We start from the raw sequence: 17,072 nt of genomic DNA, 5'->3' as shown, positions 1-17,072 counted from the left end.
TATGGATTTCTTGATTTTGCCATTGCAGTTCTGAAATAATGGCTGCTTCGAAGTCCTTAACTCCAGAAGTCAGTGAAAGAGCCTTATAGGAATCTCAGTACAGATTCTCCATAGATGTTTCGCCAGGTTGAGGCTAAGTGGATTGCAAACCTCTAATATAAAATTCACCAGTTCCACTTACAGCCAAAGGTTGTGCCATGGAATGTGTTGAATGTAAAAACAAAGCTGCCAGTTTTGATATGAATGTGGTTTCTGGCATTTGTGGCTTGGAGTTTGCATCCGGAATCTGTATTTTTCAGCATTTTGAATTGACAAGTGTGGGAAAGAACGTCATCACACACTTTGGTTTGATAATAGTGAAGGGGTTCCTCTGCGTGTCGAGATCTAGTTACTTCTCAGGATAAAAGAAAGACACATGAATCATTCCCTAATAATTTAATCTGCCTCTTTGTGAGATGAAGATATATGTGGATTTTGTAAAAACTACATAAAGGAACAGTGTTTCCTAGGCGGGTGACAGCTGCTCAAGTTCCCCTGGCCCCACAACGCTGTGTAAGGCAAGACAGACTCACAAAGAAATGTGGGTCTTGGAGGGATACTGTGAGTGACAGATGCTCTGGTATCCTGTCACAACTGCCAACATGTCATAGGGGCAGCTCTTAGATGTTCTGGCCCTCCCTCACCCACATTGTTTTGAGGTAAAAGGAGGACTGGAAAAGTAATCAATCCACAGAGGAATTGTTATCTGCAGTAACCTTCACACCTGCTCTTGTTCATGGTGGAGTGGGAGAAATACCCTTAACACGTGGGCACTGTGAGCAGCAGGCACCAAATGCCCTCTTTCAAAATGGTGGATGGTAATTAGCACAAAATACTAATATGAACCAGGGCAAGAGGAGTGTAAGGAAGTAATTACACCTGCACTTGGGCAATGTGGGGGTCAACATAGTGCACATACCTCATGTCATTGGGAACAGCAGGAGTGTCAGGGGGCACCAAATACACCCTTGTCCTTGGGAAATGTCAGGAGAACACTGTATCCAGCACTTGATACCCATTAACACCTGATGCCACTCCTCAATGGATCCATTAATTTTTCAAAAACTAGTCTACAGTATTAAAGCAAAACTCATGAAAAGTGTTACAGCACTGCGACAAGACAGCGCTGCAAGATTTTTTACTACATCCTTCTTGCGACACCACGGATGTGCTGGCTGTATTCATTGTTCAAATGAGTAAAGGGATGCACACCGTATTTATCATGTTTCTTTTGTTCTTCCTGTTCCTCTTGCCTTTGTTCAGATTGCGTGCAGAACGGTTATATTAGGCCTACCCCACTGCCATCTGTTAAAATGAACTGTTGAGGGATGGGGCTGCATCTAGCCCCATGAAACCAATCGCACAGCGTCATGCCGCCCTTGGCGTGCATATGTATTCGAAGGTTCTTTAACCATTTTTCAGTGTTTATTCCATATTTTTCTCCATACTTTAAGCTTCTTGTTTAAACATTTTCATCAGTTTTTTATCCAAATCCACAGAAACCGATTTTTAGCCAATTTCCAAATTTCTAATATTCTGATTGTGCCGATCCGGGCCTCTTAAAAGAATATGAGTAATGCGTTGTTCATCACAAGCAGTCTTTATTTCACTTTAAAAACCCAATGCATTTCGGGCCATTCCGTGCCCTTCCTCGGGGGTCACTACAATTAATAATAACAAAATTTACATTAGCACTATTATTCATAGATGTACACATGGTTACAATTAGAGTTCATCATTACTGCACTTTGGCCCGAAATGCATTGGGTTTTTAAAGTGAAATAAAGACTGCTTGTGATGAACAACGCATTACTCATATTCTTTTAAGAGGCCCGGATCGGCACAATCAGAATATTAGAAATTTGGAAATTGGCTAAAAATCGGTTTCTGTGGATTTGGATAAAAAACTGATGAAAATGTTTAAACAAGAAGCTTAAAGTATGGAGAAAAATATGGAATAAACACTGAAAAATGGTTAAAGAACCTTCGAATACATATGCACGCCAAGGGCGGCATGACGCTGTGCGATTGGTTTCATGGGGCTAGATGCAGCCCCATCCCTCAACAGTTCATTTTAACAGATGGCAGTGGGGTAGGCCTAATATAACCGTTCTGCACGCAATCTGAACAAAGGCAAGAGGAACAGGAAGAACAAAAGAAACATGATAAATACGGTGTGCATCCCTTTACTCATTTGAACATTCATACTATAACCCCACCAAGGGAGTGCACCCACCGGAGAGCAACAATAAATGGAAAGAAGATGCAATAGAACATTAATACACAGAAATGGACGGAAGACCTGAGTTCATCGCAAGTGGGACCAAACTTGTACATATTAATTTATAACATGCAAAGATATATTGTGGCAACTTTTTTTCAAAAACATCATGGTAAAGAATCGAGGCACTTTCTTAATCGCGGTTTTGCATGTTGGGAAATGTAGTTTTGAAAAGGTCTAACGCACGACAGGGCGGGAGGTTTGAAATACGTAGCCGATTGGGAGGGAAAGCACGTGAGAGATACGATTTAAACAAGTGGGTGGGAGCAAGTAACTGATTTACAGCTCAGAGAAGTAGGCGAAGATCGCAGGTTTTAACTAACGACCACAGCAGGTATGGAGGAAAGCGGGGTGAGGGAAACATTGCTAGATTCGTAAGGCATAAGCATGGGGCATACACAGGAGTTTGGTTCCTTTAGACTCACAATTAACTAGTGTAAGAAGGACGTAGGATACGCATGTTTAATAACCTTAACACGCTTTCACAATCCCTTAGAACAGTGGTAATTTTTTTGAGTAAACTCGAGTGCAGAAGGAGAGTTTCGGCACGGAAATTGAAGGGCTGGAGGAGGAATAGGTCGGAGGGAGGTAAAGAGTTTGGTACCATCCGAGAACAGTCAGCAGCAGATTTAGGAAAGAAAGTGACAGTTGGAGACAGTTAAGGTGGAGGAAAGGGCGTGCGAGGGATATAATATAAGGGGGAAGATGCAAGACGTGAATAGGCTATGGTAGAAAAGTGCAGTAATGATGAACTCTAATTGTAACCATGTGTACATCTATGAATAATAGTGCTAATGTAAATTTTGTTATTATTAATTGTAGTGACCCCCGAGGAAGGGCACGGAATGGCCCGAAATGCATTGGGTTTTTAAAGTGAAATAAAGACTGCTTGTGATGAACAACGCATTACTCATATTCTTTTAAGAGGCCCGGATCGGCACAATCAGAATATTAGAAATTTGGAAATTGGCTAAAAATCGGTTTCTGTGGATTTGGATAAAAAACTGATGAAAATGTTTAAACAAGAAGCTTAAAGTATGGAGAAAAATATGGAATAAACACTGAAAAATGGTTAAAGAACCTTCGAATACATATGCACGCCAAGGGCGGCATGACGCTGTGCGATTGGTTTCATGGGGCTAGATGCAGCCCCATCCCTCAACGGCTGTATTCATTGGACAGTGCTCCATGAAACGAGAATGACAGATACTTCTGGAATCCTGACATATCTGTCTGCGCTAAAGTCACGCATTGCTGTAGTCGTGTCACAACCATGAAGCAACTCCAGCAATGTATGAGGCCAGCCTATCCCTGTGGCACCTTTACGCCTGCCATCATGCAGGAGTAGGGTACTGACGCAGTGCCATTCTTGAGTGGTGCCCGGGTGTCGGCGCAGTTTGAGATCCATCGGTGGCGGTTGCGCACTGCAGTGTCATCGTCTGTAAGTGATGGCAGAGTGGTGGTCCTGAGGGAGTTGATGAGACGTACTTCGGTGGCCTTGATCCAGCTGCGAGGGGGCGATGATGGCGGTTGTGTACAGTGGACATGGTGAAGACATGATGTATATTCTAAAGGTAGGTCCAGGAGAGTCCGGTGGTGTGGTTGTAGTTGAAGGTCCCCCTGGTGGAGGAGATGTGCTCAACCGTGTGTCCTGCTATGTGGCTTGCTGCGGTGACTAGCTGTTTGAGTCTGATGTTGGCCAGCAACCCCAGGAGGGGGTGGTGTTCTAGTTACTGGGGTTGTCCAGGTGGGACTTGAGTTTGCAGTGTAAATGATGTCCTAAGTTCTCTTTTTGAAGGTTTTCTCTTGAGGCTATAAACAGTTCCTTGAAGTAACAATTACTCTCCCAGTGGAGGTCCCTTTCATTCTGACCAGATGGCATATTTGCTTCCAGAGCACATTAGTTGCGGATCGTTGTCCCAAAACAAACATGAAGCGAAGCACTTTCTTCAGAAAATAAAGTGCGAGCATTGAAATGTATTAGACAGATGTATTCCTTTAATGCTAGTTTTAGCGCAACTACAAAAGCTTCACTTTTACAGCTATTAACTCGCAGAAACTACATATTTATTTATTTTGCAGAATGCTTTAATTTTGTTTTAAAGAAACAAAACAACAAGAAAGCCCTATATGAAATGGAAAAATAAACAAATAGCGTTCCATCTCCTCATTGCACATTTTCAATAAAATGCAACCCCTGCATCAGTTACAGGCATCTAATCATAATAGGAAGGCAAGATCTCACCACACTTGAAATGTCCCACAATCATATTGTGCCCCCATAGAGAAGCTAGGTCGGTCAGTGTTCTAGGAATGCCTTCTTGGACCAAATGGTCTCTAACATTTTTTTTCCTTTCTTAAAGGCAAAAAGGGGTAGTTTATTATAGATGCCAATAGATTAAATAATGGCTAATGTTTTCTGATAATGTTAGTAATTGAATTGCTTTGGGCACAAAAAGCAGTAACACAGGCAACTCAGTATATACTTTTTTTCTCTTTTGGGGCCAATAAAAAGTTTCATTAGTAGTACCATGCCCGTCTAAGGGAACACTTCAAGAGCCTGTATGGTTACCCCTTGCCTCAAAAAAGAACTAGAGCTCATCACAGAACTAAAAAGCGAAAAACGAAGGGAAGTGATACAATAGCAGATGCAAAATCCGCTGTTGAAAAGGTGAGCAAAACTATTGCAGACTACAACACTATTGAATGAAATAGAAAAGTCAACAATGTGCAAAAAGACAATAACAACTTATTTAAGAAAAGGTACATCTCTATCTTCTCGTTGATTTTTATGCATAACCAGAACAACAAAATCTTGACAATCCAGTCTATGGGGGAGATATCAGAAACAAAAATCGCATACTTTCTCAGGGACCTATGGCAGCTCGGCTGATGAATCAGATCCTGGGGATGCCACCAGTAATAATTATAAATAAATACATACATCTTTATTCAGAAGTAATCACAACAATAAAAGATAAAAATAGACGTTCCATAAAAAGAACAACATTACAGTTATGAATCATTAAAAAAGTTGTACACAAATCGCAAAGTCCAAGTAGCTGTCAGTCACATCTTGATCTTCTTGATCTAAAAACAGCCCTAAGAAAATTCGTGACAACAAAAAGGATGTGATCATTGGGCAAAAGCTGTAAATACATAATAAGTGTGATGTGGGCTTGTCTAAATTTCATAGCTTTTAGAAGGGCCTTAAGAAACAATCTTCTGGGATATGTAAATTATTTGCATAGGAGAACAAAATGTAAGGTGTCCTAAGGAGACCTAGCGTCGCTCCCACATAATTCGTGCTACGAATTATCACAGACACAGGATGTGTTCTCACAGGAGCTTTATTCCTTACATCCTACTTTGACCCTGTCCCTACTCTAACTGCCCTCTTCCTGTCGTCGCTTCTCCTCTTCCTGTCTTCCCCTATCTCCACCCACCAACCACTAGACTACCCACATTGTTACATCTCCCCCTTTGTTAACAAAACAAAACAAAAGTCTGACTTGGTCATAGTTCTTTGATCAGCCGCACAGGTCGTCGAATATCTCGTCTGGGTCGTAGGACCACACCTCCTTCCCCAGGTTCAGTTTCTGTCGGAGACTCAGGCCTTTGTGCTAGGGCCGCACTGCCAGATCTTTCTGGGCCCAGTCTTTCAGTCATTTTGCTGAGGGCATCTGTAACAGCAGGGGTGCACCGTTGAAAATGTGAAACATTTCTGGTGATCCTCCTGTTCTCTGACTCCGCTGTTATCATTGTACTCTTCTGTTTGGTGATCATTAGGGGTTCAGCTCTAAATTTGCAATCTGTCTTTTTCTGCTGCTCCTGCTTGACCAAAACACAGTCCCCTTCATGCAGAGATGGAGATCTGGCTCTCCTACGAGTGTCAGCGTAAGACTTCATTTTGTTCTTGCGTTCTCGGTCAGCCACCTCTTGCTCAGTATGTGTTCTTGTAGGCGACACCAGTCGCAGGGCCCCTTCCCACATAGGTATCCGTGTTCTGATTGGTTGTCCTAACATGAGGGTGGCAGGACATTTTACCGTAGTGGCATGGGGTGTCGTTCGGTATGCTCTCAGAACTTCATTGAGAGCCACTTGTAGATCATTCTTGTCACTGGTGGCCTGCTGGAACGTCTTCTTCAAAGTCGTCATAAATCGCTCCACCATGCCATTGGCTTGAGGCCATAGGGGAGTGATCTTGCGATGCTGGAAGTTTAAGTGTTTTGCAAATTCTCCAAATTCATGCCCATTAAAGGGGGGCCCATTATCCGTCTGAGTTCTTTAGGAACACCCCAGGCAACAAACACTTCTTCCAACACCGCAATGGTGCTGGTGGCACTGGTAGATGACACAAATTGTGCTTTCGGAAATCTGGAGTATTCGTCCATTATTACTAGGACATATTTGCACGACTGAATGGGTCCATAAAAGTCCATGGCGAGCTCCTGCCATACACCACTGGGTAGCCTTGATATCTGTAGGGGTGCTGGAGGATCTCCTTCGTTAACTAGGTGGCACTGGAGGCAGTCTTTTAGAGTGAGTTGCACCATCTGGTCAAGTAGCGGGAACCATACTCGCTCTCTGAGAGCTCTTTTTGTGGCAACCACTCCACGATGACCCTTGTGGGCTAAATTGATAACACCCTGCCGGAGTTGCATCGGAATGACGATCCGTTGATCCCTCAGTAGGAGCCCCTCTGAGGTGGCAGATAGTTCTTCGCTCACATGCCTAAAGGCCTGCATCTCTTGGCGAATGCTTGGATCGCACCCCTCCTCCTCACTGTCATGACGCCATCGATTGGTCCGAAATCGGCGCATCACCTTTTGAAGGATGTCATCTTGAGCGGTGGCTTCACATATTGCTTCTAGGGGAACCGCCGGTGGTCTGGCCTAGACCACAATGAAATGAATGTACTCTTCCGCCACAGATGCTTGAGGATGTCTCGACATGTAATCAGCCGGATTCGCTGACTTTCCTGGTTTGTGTACTATAGTATACGTGTACTCTTGTAGACCCAAACCCCAGCGCTCAATTTGAGGTGGCATTTTGGCTCTGGGGTTCCCGACAATGGTGACTTGCGATTGGTGGTCGGTCACTAGCGTAAAGTGCTTGCCGTATATAAAAATGTGGAAGTGCTCGCACGCCCACACAACCGCAAGACTTTCCTTTTCCGGCTGGCAATAAGCTTTCTCGGTGTCTGATAGACTTCTGCTGGCATAGGCCACGATGTGTCTCTGGTCTGTCTCGTTGTCGAACTGGGCCAGTATTGCACCCAATCCAACAGGATGGAGTCCACGGTGAGCTCAGTGTTCCTCTTAGGGCTAAAGTACGCCAGATTGTCTGCTGACTCAACTGCGCGTTTGATATCCTGGAACGCCTGATCACATTGGGGAGTCCAAAGGAAAGGCTGTCCTTGTTTAGTGAGGGTCCGTAATGGGTGACTGATGGAAGCATAGTCCTTTATGTATCTGGCACAATAGCTTGCCATGCCCAGAAATGATCGAATGTCACTCACATCTTGTGGACTTTGGTATCATTTAGGGCTAACACCTTCTCGGGATCAGGCTTCATCCCGGCTCCAGAAAATATGTGACCAAAGAATTTAAGAGTGGATTGATGGAACTCACACTTGTCTTTGTTGAGGGTGAGGTTGGCCTCCAGAAGAGCATGACACACTCTGTCCAATGCTTTGTCATGTTCTTGGACATTTGAACCATACACAAGAATGTTGTCACTATAGTTCAGTGTATTTGGTATGTGCCATATAGTTTGACGGATGGCCTCTTGAAAGATCTCTGCGGCAGATGAAATGCCAAAACTGAGTCGCTTGTAGCAGGACAGCCCTAAATGAGTGGCGAAGGTTGTTATATATCGCGATTTCTCATGTAGGTCAAACTGATGGTAGCCTTTGTTCAAGTCTAATTTGGAGAAGACTCTCGCGCCATTTAGTGACGCAATCATGTCACTCAGGTGGGGCCCTGGATGACGCTCCCTTTTGATGGCCGTATTGGGAAGCCTCATGTCCACACACAGACGCACCTTTTCGGGGGTGCCTTTCTTTGGGACAATGACAACTGGTGACACCCACGGTGTTGGCCCTTCTGTCTTCTCGATGATATCTGTTCGTAAGAGCTCTTGAATTTCATCTTCCACGACTTGTTGAAGGTGGAAGGGCACTCGCCTGTGATGCTGTGCGACAGGACGTATTCGTTCATTTATGTGCAACCGGATCTGGCACTTGTTCATTTTTCCGAGTCCGGTAAAGAGTTTTGGGAACTTGTGTATGATGTCCGGATCATCACTTACTCTGTATAAAATTTCAGCCAGCCGGAGACGCTCCGCTTTGGGCAGACTGAGGAGACAGTCAGCCTCCGGACCTTCAATGACATGTATAAAGGCTTGCACAGATGTGGTTTTGTGCTTGAGTGTAGTTGCAAACTTCCCCAGGCAATGGAGAGGTTTCTTCAACATCTACGTGAACACTCTGACGTAGGCCAGGCTCAAGGTGGGCGGCGGTTTGATTTTTGTTGTATTCAGTCACAGGAATATAGTTCAGTGAGGCCCCACTATCCATTACGAACTTGGTTGGATGAGTTCCTACACTTATGTCCAGTCTGGGGTACTTCTTTAATTGATCTGGATCCGCTACCATGCAGACATACTCATCAGTATTGACCGATTCCCGAGATGCTGACCTGGATCCTCTGGATGGGGATCTTCTCTCCCATTGAGACCTGCGGGACTCTCTGCTGCAGTGTGAGGTACCAGAGGATGACTCCGGCCGATCCTGAACTGCCTTCACATGATGCCGCCTTGTGTCAGGATGAGATGATCTCGACGTCTCCTTCATCCTTTCTCTTCGGTATTCTCCACACATGGCCTCAAAGTGATTTTCTCTCCCGCATTTGCGACACTGCTGACCAAGTGCTGGACATGCGTCGGTGTGCAGGAAGTCGTATCCGCACCGATAGCATTTGCGGGGACGATCTCGTTTCTTGTCTCCACGACCAGACTCATGGCGTCTACGCCCTGTGTACTGTTGATGGGACGATGTCCGGGATGTCCTGTGTCGATCTCGAGAGTGTCTGCGAGTGTCCTTGGCTTGTACACGATGCACTTGTTCTCGCCTCTCACCGTGCCCCGTCTCCATTCTTCTAGCATGTTCCTCAGCTTGATCATGTATCCGGGTCATCTCTTCGATCTCATCGAGATTGTGACTTTTCCGCAATAGCCGCCTTCTGAGGGTTTCCGACTGGCAAGCTTCAATTATTCGCAATCTTATGGCGTCCTCTGTGGAGAATGAATCAAACTCACAGTATTGCGAAAATCGTCGCAGTCTCATTATAAACGCACTCATCAGTTCCTCTTTTTCTTGCCGAGCTTGATGAAACATGTACCTTTCATAGTCCACATTTCTCTTATGTAAAAATCTTTTGTTTAGGGCATCTCGTACCTTGGCATATGATCCAGTTTCGGCAGTCGGCAATTCCTTGATTAACTTGCTAATTTCTCTACCGACCAGATTGCGCAATGCAATTAACTTTTCTTCTTCATCCGTGACCTTGGATCCTTTCATATAGTCCTCAAAGTCCTCTAACCACTTCTCCCATCTGGGTCCCATGCCCCCTTCAGCTATTAGGGCCAGTGGTTCAGGAGTACGTAGATATGAGACGCTGGTCGGGACTGGTGTGATTGCCGCCGCATCCACCGCGTTTCGTTGTGGTGATGTCGCCATCTCTGCTTTCTGTTTCTTTCTTCTCTTGACTTTGCTCGTGCTTGTTTGCCTTGGCTCGTGCTTGTCTTTCTTTCTTCACTTGCATTTGCTCGTGCTTGTTTACTTTTACTGTTGCCTTGGCTCGTGTTTGTTTACTCTTGCTGTTGCCGTTGCTCGTGCTTGTTTACTTTTACTGTTGCCTTTGCTCGTGCTCATTTAATTTTACTGTTCCCTTTGCTCGGGCTTGTCTGCTTTTACTGTTGCCTGACTTTAAAATGGCCGCTCACAGTCCTTACATAGGGATGTCTCTAGCTGCCTGACTTTAAAATGGCCGCCGCTGTGAAATCTCGGCTCTCACGAGATTTGGCTCTCTCTTCACTGTTTCAGTCACTCGGCCCCACTCGCCACACTCACCGGCTGCAGGGGCTTCCTTTTGGATGCAGAGGTTGTCACTGCTTCCACCACAGCAGCGAACGGCACAGATACGACCGGGGTGGGCTCCCGACGTCGCGTCCTCTGTCCCATCCAAGACTCACGCTTCGGGGGTGAGCTTTGAATTATTTTGGCGCGCGATCGCGCCTTTTTGCGTTCTTCAAGGCACTCACTCGCAGCGCGCCACGCTCCACGCAGCCTCCACAGCCACTGAGCTTCAGGACATGCAGGCAGTGTTCCTGGCGGCTCAATCTTCGCCGTGGCTCTTCCTTTGGTCGCGGTTGTCGCGAGGGCAAATTTCTCACTTGCGCCACCGGGGACAGGGTCATGCAGCGTCACGGGATCACCACTGGTTGCACGATGTGCCCGATCCCACCCTCGTCGCCAGCTGTAGCATCGTGCTACGAATTATCACAGACACAGGATGTGTTCTCACAGGAGCTTTATTCCTTACATCCTACTTCGACCCTGTCCCTACTCTAACTGCCCTCTTCCTGTCTTCGCTCCTCCTCTTCCTGTCTTCCCCTATCTCCACCCACCAACCACTAGACTACCCACATTGTTACCCTCACGTTTGCAAGTAAAATACCAGGTGGGGACACCAGGAGGTAATGGAGCTGATTAAATCGGAATCGGGTTACTAAGAATCTATCAGAAGGGCTTATAAGGGTCAATAGGTTTTTCTCCATTCTCTGCACTGATTTTAGCATGACATGCCCTCTCACAGCTGGTTTCATGAGCTCAGTATTTTCACTCTGGGTAATGGCATGTTTCAAAAACAGCTTCTTTACTATGCTCATATCCTGAGGCCTCAACTTGTCACATAAAAAAAAAATACATGACCCGAACAAGATCACCAAGGGCTCCTTTACATACTGTATCCAGGGGATTTTAAGTGCGTGATCTAATGACAAACAGTCTAAAATGATCGAGCGGTTAAACTCGGCCTCATCCTTAGACCATATCTTAACCCAACAAAACAGAGGCTTTGGTGACAGTAGACATGTGTGGTAGTGTTACTGTCTTACAGTTCTACCATTTCATGGGAGGTTTCGAGGTATTTTGAATCTCCGTAGTAAATCATAGAAATACAGCAATATAGTGTACCAGCAAGGAAATTGTGCTAAAATGGGAAGAAATGTGCCAAAGTTTTCTTAAGCATGATTCAAATGCTTTTCTTGTGCGGAAACTATACATTCAGGTGTAATATCATGACGTGCCACTGTCACAGCATCAAGCTATTTTCACCTGCTTTTGTAAAATTCTCATCAAGGAGCCTCTTTGACAGTCACGGGCGGTGTAGGTAAGTGCGGTGGTGTGGGGCGGGGCAGGGTGTCGACAGATGACAGAATAGGGAAAATTAAATAAATAAATCCAATTCAGTCACCTGTCGATTCCCCCTCCCCACCGCCCCACCGCCCACCGCGCTTATCTGCAGCGCTGCAACTGCTCTTTGAGGATAGAGGAAAAAGTTTTTTTTATGCACTGTGCATTCCATTTTCCTTTGTTAAATTGTAGCACAAATCTGTCCACCCCAGTTTGCTCACAGGAACTCAATTTTCAATTTTTTTCAGATAGTGTGAGGGGAATTTGTACAACTTTTGTTTGTTTTTTGATATCTAAACAAAGAAATGTATTTCCGTATAGTTTCTACCAAACACTTCGTGCTTTTTGAACAAATAAATTACAGGAAAATTAATGAATGAAACTCTTTTTGAGACAGACAAATTGCTTGCGTTTTGATTAAGAGAACATTGAAGTGGTGATTGGTTTACCTTTAAACGAATGACTTCTTTTGTTAAAGTTGATTCTGCCTGAGGGGCATATCGCCTCTTCAAACTCCAATCCTGATGTTTTTCTCATCACAGATGTGTAATCAATGATTTCAGCAAATAGGGGGTTTTGTTCATTGTCAATGGAAGATGTGAAAGATGATGTTCCACTTTTCCTGTCATCAACTGGAGTTTTTGTGCAGGGATCATTCAGAGAACCTTTGGATTCGTTTTGATTATTTTCCTTTTCACACTCTACAAGATGGAGAAAGCAGTTTATAATATTACCGATTCCGCTGTGCCAGCTTGTTGTTTTCATAGGAACCCTGTCAATCCATCCATCCATCCATTTGCTACACATTCAACCGTTCATTCATCGTGCATAGAAAACAAAATATTGTGTCAATTCAAGATCAATGCATTTAAAGAAAACTGAATTAATGTCTGCCTAGCTTAAGAAGCTCTCAAAAGAATATTCAAAGACAGGGACAGCATGGTGAAGCTTTTTGGAATTTAAAATGCAGGAATGTAAAAATATGCATATGCATTCAAAGAACGTCAACAAAAAATTGTCCCTGCTATAGCGTAAAATTTAGAGGAAGTGTACTATTAAACGTGCAATTTTCAACATTTTGGAGTGAGGGGAAGCAGAGCAGTCACAGGTGGTTGGTTCTTTGCCCCAAATTCTTGTCTTTTAGTTACTGTGCTCCTGTTACAAAATATATTCAAGGTGTGATCTGTGTTTTTATAAGGCGGCTAAAGAGAGCATACCAGTTAGTGGCACCAAATACCGCACTTAGGGCCAGATGTAGGTAAATACCATTTACCGATTCTAAAATACCGAATTTTACCGATTCGGTATTTTAGAATGGGTAAATGGTATGTAGGTATTCATTCGGTAATGTTTACCGAATCGGTAAAATTCGGTAAATACCGATTCGGTATTTACCGATTCGGTATTCCCCATTCATTCCTATGGGCCTGGAGGCCCATAGGAATGAATCGGAATTACCGAGTCGGTAAATAACGAATCGGTAAGAGGGAGAAGACCTACAAGGGTGGCAGGGTGTCACATTGACACCCTGTTGCACCCCTGAATAGTGCATGGGTGCACATGTGGCACACATACATGCCCTAAGGGCATGTATGTCTGCCACATGGCACTGTTAAAAAAGCACAAAATTGCTTTTTTAACGGTTTTCATTATTTACCACCAACTTGTAGTTGGTGGTAAATAATGAATCCGTACAAGTGAAAAGCACTCACTTGAGTGCTTCCTACATTAAGGATTCGGTAATTTACCGAATCGGTATTTAAGAATTTGGTAATTTACCAATTCCGAAACCTTCAATTAGGCCCCTACATCTCAAATGCCTAATACCGGTGGGTAACGGCCGGAATTCGGTAATTTCGGCCATTACTGACCCGTATTAGGCTTCCTACATCTGGCCCTTTGTATCCCCAAAGAATGTTTTGTTTTTAGTTGCTAGCTAGGATTACGAACATAAAGGATACACATTAGTAATCCACCGCTAGTCCTGCCAGTATTCAACCTTTTTGCAAGGACCAAAAAAAATTGAAAGTCATCACTAGGAATGGAGTCTGATGACCAGGATTCTTTTAACTTGATATCAAACCTATGCAAATAAGCCATCCCTGGATACCCAAACTGGACTTAATTTGTGCGATATTTCAGCTAATCAATTTCAGGAGGAATCCACTACTGTCTGCTAAAAAAACTGATTGTGACAGAGATTACAGCTGCACCAACAGCTGAATGTGATAAACAGTAAGGAGAGACCACCGAGTTAAATACGTCAATAATGGAACTTGTTGGAGGCAGGATATCAACTAGAATAATGGATTGTTCATCAAGGTAGGAAATTCCTTCTGAAGTTACCAGAATGTTTTGGCATCAGTTTGTAAGAAATTGGGTTGTTAGTTGACCGGGGTGTAAGACCTGGTGAAAAAGCAGCACAATCCTTGTCAGGGTAAAGCACTAGCAAACCCCAAATTAACCTGTGCTCACTCCTTGGTAGCTTGGCATGGAGAAAGTCAGGCTTAACTTAGAGGCAATGTGTAAAGTATTTGTGCAACACTTCAAACAATAAAACAATGAAAACATACCACACAAGTAGCCCAAGCTAGAGTTAGACATGTGTAACCAATAAAAAAAGACCAAAACAAGAAATATCCAATTGTAGTGAAAATTTTGAATTTTAAAGTTTATAGTGAAAAATAGCCCCAAAAAGCATAAATCGATATTGGCGATATCTGGTTGCGCCAGACTGGGACAACGTCACAATTCAGGCTGACCACGACGGAGCGTGGGCTGGCTACATGGACCCACTTGGTCCCACTGAACACAGTATCTTAAATCCTGGTTGCAAAGAGCTGCGTGGATCCAGGTCGGAGATGCATTGCTTAGCCAAAGCAATGGGTCAGTCTGGAGATGCAGCAATGCTGTGGTGCGCGCACTTGTTGCATCATCATTGAGGTTCCCGTTGACTGGGCTTGAGATGTGAAGTCCAATATCAGGGATGGAGTGTGTAGCTAGCGATGTGTCAGTTTCAAGGAGCTGTGAGGCTGCAATGCAGAGTCCATGGTCGTCGGTGAGGCTGCAGCTAACAAAAGATGCAAGAACCTGGGCTGAGGATTTGCCGTGTTGCCGGGTGATGCGTCTGTTCCAAGAACTGCGGTGGGTGACGCAGGTCTTTGTGATGGGCCCAATTTATGCAGCAGCAGCAACGCGTTTGTTCTCTGGGGATGATCCAGTCAGCCAAGGAAATGCATCGGCTCTGCCCAGGGATGCGCTTCTCAGCAGAGAAGATGCATCAGTTTCACTGGGGAAAAGTTTAGACCCACTTCCATGGGTCCAGGACTGGGTTGGTACCCCTTGGCAGGGCAGACTCACAGATGGAAGAGTCCATGTGCAGGAACTAGATGGTTGGAAGCCTGTTGTGTCCCTATGCCTTAAAATCAGGAGTTACGGGGAATAGGGCAGGACTGCACTGACAGCCTTAAGAAAAAGTTCGGCCACCGCACCTCATGCAGTCCAAGCTGAACCGGGGTCAAACAGTGGTTGTACAGTGAGCCAGTTGAGCTGTGCAGCACTGCAGTAATTTGGCCCTGGTGACTTGCACCTGCAAAGGAGGACAAGTGCGGAAACAAGAGTTGACCCCTGTGTCCCCGTCAGTTCCTGGAGCCTGTCAGCATCTGCAGCATGTGTTAGGCCTTCCAGCCCTAGAGTAGTCGAGCAGTAGCTGAGGGGGCAGTTTTTAGCTCAGCTACTCTGCGGCACCATCTGACTGTCAAGCCACACCGCTCATAGGATTACAGACCAGAATGGGCCCTGCAAAATGTTTGCTAGGACCCCACAACCACGTCAAACAAGCATAATAGAAAGAGTAGTCATGACATCCTCGTCAAGTCAACAACTGCAATAATAAGAGTATTTCAGTCTGCATATCCGCATGGACTCCATAGAGGTCATATGGCATTCGAAATATAATTATTTCAGTCATCCTGTAATTGTGTCCTTCTAGGGAAGGACAAGGGCACTGTAAACTCCGCTGAAAGGCAATCCAATCATTTATTTTTATCATAATAGTATACAAAGTCTATTCCTTTCACTAATTAATGCATAATGTTAATGTGCGTGGAGCTGTTGTTATTAATGAAATTTAGCTTTTACCTTGTTGCGTTTACATTAGGAAAAATTAGCAAAACTATAGATTTAGCCTAAAGAGACCTTTAAATCTAGGTTCTATTTCTCTGCATCATTAATTAACCTGTTTGATGGCTTTTTAAAACAGTTTTAAAAACTCATTCTATTCATAGGTTTGACAGCAAAAATTTAATTTTATACTGTTCATGTATCGCAGTAGCATACTTCTAATAAATAGTATTTACACATTCGGTACCGAAGAACATACTTAAGAAACTTTACCAGAAAATGTAGAAAAGATTTGTGGTTTGGTGGTGCTCATAATGTTTGCAACCTCTTGAATGCACCTCTAAAGATTTTTTTCCCATGAAGTGATGGTTGGATACATAGAAGTATGTTTCTTATACTTTAATGCTGTATGTATTGCCCATATACTTCATTCATTGGATAACGACTGTTTTAGGGTCAAGCTGTATTCTAGTTCTACGAAACACCGTTTGTTTGTTTCATTCCAATTTAGCCAGTTCTAATTTGGTCATTGGAACAGCAACCAGGCCAATCTGAGGCAAAGTCTGTAATATATGGTCGTTTTTGCAGTTACACTTCGGCAAATCTTTCGCTCTTGGCTTCGGACTTGGCACAACTGGCCTCCGTATGTATGAGAAGCAGATAAACCTTCCTAGCAGTAGGTAGAAATGGTGTGGAGTGGAATCGAAAATACGTACCTGGGTATTGTATAAAAGTAACCATTACTTAGCCTCTGTCCCGCATCCTTCAATTTTCACTAACAAACATATATTCAGTTGTAACTTTACAGTATACAATTTCAGTTTGTATAATGGCTGGCGACTTCAACACCCGAAAATTAGACCAATTCGTAACAACACAAAGAGGCCAACAAAGAACGATTCTACAAGCATGTATCAGTAAATTCAATCTTGGGTTGGCGCCCCAGGTGGGCCCATAGAGGGCACCACGATCTACACTTGGAAAGACTTACCAACCTTGGACTACATCTTCCTAAGCAAGGAGCTATTAAAAAGGTGCACAAGCCATCAAGTACATCGAAGGGACGAATATGACCACAATCTGATCACCATAGACGTCAACATAGGTGCAAAGGTCCGCAATAATTACAATCCATCTGGTTGCAAGTCTGAA

General features: G+C 44.1%; 1 protein-coding gene across 3 annotated transcripts in view; it reads right to left on the bottom strand.

The window, feature by feature from the left end:
* Positions 1–17,072, bottom strand: part of KCNH7 (potassium voltage-gated channel subfamily H member 7) — a 1,437,897-nt gene that overhangs the window by 75,078 nt on the left and 1,345,747 nt on the right. For all 3 annotated transcript variants that reach the window (XM_078681650.1, XM_078681648.1, XM_078681649.1), the window contains one exon: positions 12,248–12,499. In XM_078681650.1, coding sequence (XP_078537776.1) covers positions 12,248–12,499 — 252 coding nt within the window. The remainder of the gene's footprint in view (positions 1–12,247; positions 12,500–17,072) is intronic.

Source organism: Lissotriton helveticus, chromosome 3_1 (genome assembly GCF_964261635.1).
Source record: "Lissotriton helveticus chromosome 3_1, aLisHel1.1, whole genome shotgun sequence".
Lineage (NCBI taxonomy): Eukaryota > Metazoa > Chordata > Amphibia > Caudata > Salamandridae > Lissotriton > Lissotriton helveticus.
The sequence above is the reverse complement of the archived record's forward strand: the minus strand, read 5'-3'. Positions and strand labels throughout refer to the sequence as shown.